Here is an 8,530-nt window from a genome sequence, read left to right on the forward strand (position 1 = left end):
AGCTTATAAAGAATATTTTCTAACTAACATCTAGAATGAATATAGACATTAAGATTAACAATAACTAACATCTAGAATGAATATAGACATCAAGATTAACAATTCAGAAACTCAGCAAACTAATATCATTAACAAAAGTAAAAGAAAAGATTCAAACTACATTTGATGAATTTATAAGCATTCAAAGACATCAAGTGATTCAAAATCTACAAAATAAAATAGCTAAAGATAAATTTATTAACACTTTAGCATTGTCTTATAAATTTAAAAAATTAACCCGCGCATAGCGCGGTATATCTCCCAGAATAAAATAAAAAGCATGAAACGCAAAACGAAGAAGAATATTAAAGCTACTAATAGTTAATAAACGTGTAACAGAGTTAAACAGACTTTATGACTGAAACAGACATATATTCTCTTTATATGTATAAAGGGAAAAATGCATTTTGATGGAAGATGTATAAACTTTGTTTTCGAATTTTTCCTGAGTTTCAACGAGTAAATAGATGAAAATTACCCTGCTTCTATCTTTTATCTTCACTTCTTTCCATGTTGAACTTAGAATACCATTTAGCCGAATCTTTCTCCCTTCTATCAGCTGGATTAGTGAAGTTCACCCAATTCATACCAAGACGGATTGTGTAACCACTACTGAACTCGTAAACATCCATCGAAGACCATGGAAAATACCCTGCTACGTTGCATCCATCCCTACAAATAAGATTTATTGATATGAAATATCATTTGATTATTTTTTTCCCATGTATAAAACTGTCAAAGATCAAACTAGTAATTTTAAAAAATCACAGATAACTTACTCGATTGCGCATTTGAGACAAGACAAATGACTACAGTGGCTTTCAATTCGTCCTTGGTCAGCTAGTGCTTCAGCAAGTGTTAGATTGCCAGAAGTAAGAAATCCTGTAACGTTCATAATTAACATGTAATTCATATATTTTTGTTAAGTAAACTTGTTTATATATAAATATATATATATATATGTCATATACATTACCATTCTCAGTGATATAGGTAAGTGGGTTTTCGTAATTGTCTTTGATATAGTTTAGAATTTGACGGAGCCCAGGAGGATAATACACAATATAATCACTCTGTAAAAGATCGTTTGAATTAGTGATATAATTTTTGTATTATTGTGAGCTCTATTTTATATGATAAATATTTTAGTTAAAAACTAAAAATTGATACTCACTTGAACACCAATTGGAACTCCACCACGAGAAGCTGCTTATTAAAAAAGAAAAAAAAAAAATCTAGTTTACGTAGACATGCATGCATGCATGCAGATACTGTAAAATTCCCAATTCTGAGACAGAAAATACCATTCAATTAATATGAATTAAAAAAAACTGATGGATAGACATACTGCTTAAGTTCGCTCTTGGATCAGTTTGGATGTTTGGTGGTGTCGAAATGGGTTGCAGTGAATCAGTTGCATACTGTGTGTAGTAATAATTTAAACCTAGAAAATCCATGGATCCTTTCACTAATTGAGATTCTAAATCTGTAAATCTTGGCAATCTTTCTCCTAAGGTATCTTTCATAGTCTTCGGATAATCTCCATATACCAGAGGATCCAAGAACCATCCAACAATGAAATCAAACGCTCGCCCCGCAGCCATCTGATCTGAAACGCTTGCTTCATTTAAAGGAACAAACCATCTTCCGATTAAAGTTATTCCAATATTTCCTCCTTGTAACCCCTGCACATTGTTAAGCCTGCTTATAATATATTACTTAAGCAGAAAAAGGCTTAATCATTTTTCTATTTGCATTTTGTATGAAAAAGAAACAAAAAGTAAGACGTGGATGTGAAATATATGTTTTTCATGCAGTGTCTTTTAATTTCTATTTCTATATTTTTATTTTTTTGCATTTTTGTGTAAACTAACTGTATTGAAGCGAAAAAGCTCAATCACGTTATTATTTGTGTTAAGCTTAATAAAAAAAACAAAACAAAACAAAGGAAGACTTGATGTGTAAACTATGACATAACTCATATGGTTTTATTCGTATGAATACCTTGTATTTCTGCCGATATGTAGATACAGCTGTAGCATGAGCAAGAAGTTGATGATAGCCAACAATATAAGGTTCTGTACCAGAATTTCCTCCAAACTCACAACCTGTGCATCGCCCCGGTGGAGATATTGCAATTCCGTAACCTCTGTATGCAAACGTGTAAGGTTGATTAAATGTGATCCAAAACTTCACTCTATCTCCGAATCTTTGAAAGAGAAGCTCAGCGTAATCCTTGTAATCCTCCCTATATATATGACCATACATAAAGTATACATGAGCTTATAAATGTAATGTCTAGTAAAAAAAATAAGGCAGGTAAGTATAACTTCTGCCACCAACAGAAAATAACTATGATAAAACATTTTTGGTTAAAACATCTATTTATTGAATCGCTTACACTATACGTTTGTTTAGAAAACCGTCATACTCGTCTTCTAAAGCTTGGGGGACATCCCAATGGAATATTGTCACGAATGGTTCTATGCCTACGTGTGCGTGTAATCAAGCTAATTGTTATGATTAAAGATATACCAAAATATAACAAGAAAAATCCACATGCATGTGTAAAAATTATATTTATGAAATAATTACCATTGGCTTTCAGTTCATTGATGAGGTTGTCGTAATATTTTATTCCATTCTCATCCACTCCTCCACACAGCTTTCCCTCTAAGAGGGCGATATATACATGAGAGAGAGAGAGAGAGAGAGAGAGAGAGAGAGAGAGAGAGAGAGAAAATGTAATTAAAACAAGTAAAAAACCAATAAGAAGATCGGAATAAGAATGAGGGTAATATTACTTGGTAGGACCCTTGACCATGCTATAGAGAATCTGTAAGCTTGAACATTCAAGCGTTTCAATAATTGGACATCCTCCTATAACGCAATGAAATTTCCCGATCAAATTTAATTCCAAGTGACTGTATAAACCAGGGTAAAAAAAAAAAAAAAACCTTATAAAGCTCATAGGAGTTGCAAGCCAGATCTCCCGTAGTGCGGTCTGGAACCTTTTCTGCTAGATAAAAAAGTCTATATTGTGAGCAAATATATTTGTCAAAATGTATATATATATAGTCGATAACCCATGTATGTATATGTGTTTTTTAGAAAAAATATGATATATGTGTATATATATAAAATAATTATTCACATATCAAAAATAAGGACAAAACCTGGATATCTATGAGTATAGTAGTCCCATCCATTAAGCGCTCTATGCGCAGCACCTTCAATCTAGTACACGTAAATCATTTTTTAAAAATAGAAATTTCTTCCTAATATTTTTTTTTATTACATAATTATAACGAACATATACTTGATATGCTGAAGTTGCTGCACCAAAAGTGAAGTTTGTTGGAAAATCAGTTCGACTGAACATTTGCACATCATTGCAGTTGAAGGGTTCTTTAGCTTGGCACGCTGGATTGCAAACTCTTTGACTCGTTGCACTTAATACTGCAAAGAGAAGCACAAGGATGCAAGTTTCACGGAATGTCATGTTGCTTGAGAGATCACTTTCACAGTTTCACTTATTGTATTTTTGGTTGATGAAGAAGAACTGTTGAAGCTGAATCCTTTGATTGAACTTTCACCAAACAAAAGAGATATATGAGAAGAAGACAATCACAGAGAAGAGAACAAAAGCGTTATAGTAAAACAGAGCGTGACAGGTTTAAGACACAAACCTGAGAGTTGGATAGCAAACCTGAAACCTGAGTGAAACAATGAGAAGTTCAACAAGAATCTTGAACTTAGCAGTATATATATAGGCAAACACTTCCAAATCTAAACTATAAACACGGGCCGCGCAATCATAGCTAAATTTTTGCATTTTGACCATTTTGAGATTTACAGATATCGGATAATTTACGAAACTAATGACACTGACGCATTAGTTGAATAAAATAACACGACACGTTTTCCCCGATAGTCCTAACGCATTAGTTAAAAACAAAATAACACGACGACACGTTAGCCGAATAGTCTTCTAGTCCCTCTCCGGCTCGCTGACTTCAAGTAAATTGTGTGGTTCTGATCGCTTCATCTTCGCTGGATCTACATAATGGATAACCCACTTGACTATTCGTTTTGTTGTCATTGGTGATAGATAAGGTACAACAACCACATATCTGTTTATGCTATCATTACAACCTGACAATTGACAAAAGAAAATAATTTAAATTCGTTCTCAAAATATAAGAAAGTTGTATCGAAATGTGTCTTAATTGTCACCCATGACACGAAATCGAAGGGAATCGTGATTTTCAAAGATTATTGACTTTTTCTGGGACCATTCATCGAAAATCCACTTCTTGCCTTCGAAATCTCATTCCGTTGCACTTCGAAATCTCTTTTGGAAACTTGCATTTCCATTTTAAAAATTTAATGTCAAAAATAATAAAAAGCTTTTTTACTACGAAAAAAAACAAACCAAACTAATTTTGCGATTTTAGATTTTTTGCATACTAATGTTTGTGGTTACGCAAGATATATATACATATATATATATATATATATATTGATTAACTGAATTAAATAACTTGAGCTTGAATGGTGTTTTCGACCGACAATACAAAACTTGAAACAATTCTTTTAATAAAATTGAGGAAACTGGGAATGAAGAAATTGATATAAACTTTTTACTTTGAATTGTTTGATTTTTATTCGAAATTGAGGATGAGAATTTACACTTTTTCAGCAATAGTGACGTATTTTAACCATTGGAAACCCCATCGTTACTGTAAATTCTTGCATCCACACAGTTGTATAATTCAACTCATCTAATGGTTAAGAAATCTTGATTGTAAACTCATCAACTTGATGTCAATTTTGCCATCGCACATAAATTATCGGTGGAAAGTTGGACAATAATGCAAGATGGAACTGTAAAATGGGCAATACTGCAAGATGTAAATGCATTATGGAACTCATTTGGATAAGTTGGACAACAATGCAACTTGGACAATAATACAAGCATTCCAATTTCTTATATATATTTTTTTTTTATAAGAATGTTGATATTCATTTTACAATGAAAAGTTAAAGTAACACAATATGAAGCATAACAAAATGAAAACAAAATCAATCTTCTTTTTTTTTTTTTGGCAAACAAACAAAATCAATCAATCAATGAATAATGCCTAAGAAAATTCTCTAACGTCGAGTGGCAAACCACGCCTGAAGTCCCATTGCATAGCGAGAGTCTCCCAGGGATGCATTGAGCACGCACCTGCTGATCAATCTAACGGATAACAACTTCTTCAGAATTAGGAACCTCACCATGTTGCCTTGCATTTCTCTCTTGCTAGATGGAATGAATGGTGAGTTGAAATGTGTAGCGAACAAAAATCCTTGGACTCGATCAGACTGAGACTCTGAAACACAGTCCACTAGTTGTTGCCAAACTGTAGTAAACTTTTGCCTATAGAGATTATGAGCAATGGCTGGCCAAACGGCAGAGGTGTATTGACATGAGAAGAATAGGTGACCTCGAGTCTTAACCGGCACAGAGCAGAAGACACAATTGACAGTGCAGTCCGTGTTCCAACCCAACATTCGATCCCCTGTGGACAGATAATTATGCATTGCTAGCCAAGTACAAAAAGAGTACTTCGGCGATGCATGAGGAAACAACACACTTTTATGCCAAGCTACATGGTTAGAGGCTCTTCGAATATGATTCCATGTGTCATTAGTAGAGAATCTTGCCTTGAAGTCATCGCCTTTGACATTATTCAAAGCTTCTTACAAGGCAAATACTTATTTGTAGAAGTTGAATTTGAAGATAGTGGCACAAGGATGCATTAACTAGTCAGAGTGTGTAGCCGGCTCGAGTCGTTTATAGAGATGGGCGTATAGTAGTTTATAGCATAAAGAACAATAAAAATAAAAAGCAGTAGTCCTGAACCTCAAAGCAAACTATTAGTAAATGTTTAATACAACAAAAATGAAAATGTTAAATACATAAAACAACGAGAAAACAGATAGATAAAAATAAATTATTCACGTTTAAAACTTGGAAAGAACCAACGTGCGGTAGAAAATGGAAGGGAGGAAAAAACAAATTTATGTGGTCGTTCCACCTTCTTCGAATCGAGATTGTAGATGAAGATATCGTTTTCTTGATAATTATCTTCAGAAAGATTACCATTGAAGTAGATCGAATTTCTAGTGATTCCTTCCAAATCTTTAGCAAGAACTGTAATACCTAAATCCAAAAAAATTGCCTCATCTTTCAGCCTCATCTTTCAAAGAAACGATTTTGTCCCATTTGGTCTTCTTGGATGAATCCATCTTGTAGATTTGAAAGGTCCACTTTTTGGACCTAGGCGGACGTTGGCTCTCAACAAATAAACATCTCCTCGTACAGTGACTACTATATTATACCTTATGGTAGGTAAATATGGGAGACCCCGTGATCCAAGAGGTCTTATGCCAAGACCTACTGATCTTGGTAGGCATTCACGTACGCTAATTCTGAAAATTTCCAAAAGAATTTCTCTAGAGAAATCGTGAATACGGAGTTTAAAATAGTTGAAACAAAAAAGTTTGTGATCTTTGTATACCATGTTAAAACATTCGTCAATACCTAACAACGGAATTATTTTCCACGAGTTATCTCCTCTCTTGAAAGAAATCGCATTTACTTCACCAAACATTCCTATAATTAAGTAATCTTGGGTTTTCTCGTCTACCCATAATACCGGAGAGGTGATCCCATATTCAAAACTCGGTATATTAATCCGCTCGTGTGTTAAAAGATGTAAGATATAGAAATTATATTGAGGGACATCCTTGATGTAACCTCGATCGTCTAGCATGAGAAGCCAGCTTCTACAAGTCGCCACACAAAAGCTCTTCCCAAAGTCGTCACCAAGATCTTGAGTTTTGTATTGCTTTTCTTTTTCTTCAGGATTGAACAAGAGACCGTAATTTTTGTCCTTTGGAAAGAGAATCATCCAAGGGATCTGATTATTTGGCTCAGATATTTTCGAAGCTGATCGCCATGATGAACAAACAGTTTTGGCTCGTTCAAAATCCGCAAATCCAAGGCGTTCGAAAACCAATCGAAGGAGATCTAGTGGAAGTTGGGACCAGCAATGGAGATTTCTTTTTGAACCTGATCGAGTGATTTCATTAGCAGAGACGGCAAGAGAGGCCATCCTCTCGATCTTATTTTTTGTTTTCATTCTCGGCGAGAGAGAGAGATTTTACAAAGAGATTAACTCTTTATTTACCTACAAGAGACATTTAGAGACGTAGAGTACTCTGATCTATTGAAAGCCAACCCTAAAAAGGGATCTAGGTTACTAGTTTTTCGATGAACCGGTCAAAAATGTGAAATTAATTTGCATATTTATATTCAGGTTTGTACAACAAGTCAAAGAAACATCTATTATTAATTTATTATCTCTATACTCAAAAACGAATTAATGAAATATTATCTTGTCTGTAGACTAATCAAAAGAGCTTGCTTGCGCATTCATCAATGGGTGATCCTTGTAACCGAGATAAGCTCGATCTTCTGGCGAGATCTCTCAATTCAGACAAGCTTCTCCCAAGTTTCAACGCTACTTTTGTCTCGAAAACTAGCGCATCCTCTGTTCTCTCTGTTTTGATCGTTTCTTCCAAGAGAGAGAAGAATCCAGCAGAGTTTCTATACATCTCACACACCATCCCTACTTGACCTCCGTGCTCTAACGTGTTAACTACGGTAGCCAATGAAGCGCACGTCGTTGCTACTACTCCAGCTAAACCTGAGTCATGGCCTATAAAGCCAGAACTTACAGCAGCAATTCCGGTTAACACCGGTCCAGAGATGGCCAAAACCCGGTTTAACTTCAAGGCCACGTTACCTAATTTCTCGTACTCCTCTGCATCTCTACTCTTAATAATCTCAACCACCTCTCTCATCTCCATCTCTAGCTCCGAGTTCCACCCGTTAGTTTCGGTTATGGGATGAATGACTTCGGGTTTTGTTTCGGGCCACCAAATCGCTGGCTTGAATTCTTGAGGGAACTTCTCGAGCATGGTACCGACAAGAGGAAGTGGGTAAGCTTTGTCTAAACAGAGCACTCTCTTTATCACTTCTTTCACGTCTGCTTCACTGATTCCATCTTCGCTCTTCTCCCTCAGAACCATCTCGATTCTGTTTCTCAGCTGCTTGAACAGCCTCGTCGCGTTCCTCTGCTCTTCCACAAGCTGCGACGGCTGAATCTTGTTCATCAAGGCAGCTAAACCTGTAGCAGAAGCCAGCAAAAGCGTTGAAGCTATATTCACCGCGGAGACAGAGTCTCCTCCAACGGCGTTCATGGAGGCTATTCCGGCCATCAGAGCGGCAGTGAGAGTGATCATGTTGACGGAATTGAGCAAGAGAGAGTTCCAGTTGTTGCGTTGCTCTCCAATGTTCTTGTGCATCTCTACTCTATCTATAACTTCTTCAAGAACCGCCATGAGCCGGGACCTTTGCAAGACCTGATCATCGCAC

General features: G+C 35.6%; 3 protein-coding genes across 4 annotated transcripts in view; all 3 read right to left on the bottom strand.

Moving 5' to 3' along the window:
* Window positions 334–3,869, bottom strand: LOC104731314 (myrosinase 4). 2 transcript variants are annotated; one of them, XM_010450646.1, is made up of 13 exons: window positions 3,729–3,869; window positions 3,359–3,628; window positions 3,216–3,276; window positions 2,997–3,055; window positions 2,844–2,919; window positions 2,635–2,712; window positions 2,441–2,528; window positions 2,044–2,287; window positions 1,388–1,724; window positions 1,214–1,245; window positions 1,016–1,112; window positions 819–921; window positions 334–711 (listed from the first exon to the last, which is right to left on the bottom strand). In XM_010450646.1, the coding sequence occupies exons 2-13, from the start codon at window positions 3,539–3,541 to the stop codon at window positions 525–527; spliced, it is 1,545 nt and encodes a 514-aa protein (XP_010448948.1). In that variant the 5' UTR covers window positions 3,542–3,628; window positions 3,729–3,869; the 3' UTR covers window positions 334–524. The 2 variants fall into 2 exon arrangements, with proteins under 2 accessions (XP_010448948.1, XP_019089791.1); XM_019234246.1 differs by having other exon boundaries at window positions 3,359–3,617; window positions 3,729–3,855.
* Window positions 6,051–7,331, bottom strand: LOC104731316 (F-box protein At1g69090-like). The gene has a single exon (XM_010450648.1). It carries the CDS (start codon window positions 7,230–7,232, stop codon window positions 6,291–6,293), a length of 942 nt encoding a protein of 313 aa, XP_010448950.1. The 5' UTR covers window positions 7,233–7,331; the 3' UTR covers window positions 6,051–6,290.
* The window catches only part of LOC104731317 (probable F-box protein At4g22030), an 11,157-nt gene continuing 10,004 nt past the window's right edge, over window positions 7,378–8,530 (bottom strand). The window contains exon 2 of the mRNA XM_010450649.1: window positions 7,378–8,524. Within this exon, the coding sequence (XP_010448951.1) occupies window positions 7,504–8,524 (1,021 nt within the window). The 3' untranslated portion in view covers window positions 7,378–7,503. The remainder of the gene's footprint in view (window positions 8,525–8,530) is intronic.

This window comes from Camelina sativa, chromosome 12, assembly GCF_000633955.1.
Source record: "Camelina sativa cultivar DH55 chromosome 12, Cs, whole genome shotgun sequence".
Taxonomy (NCBI): Eukaryota; Viridiplantae; Streptophyta; class Magnoliopsida; order Brassicales; family Brassicaceae; genus Camelina; species Camelina sativa.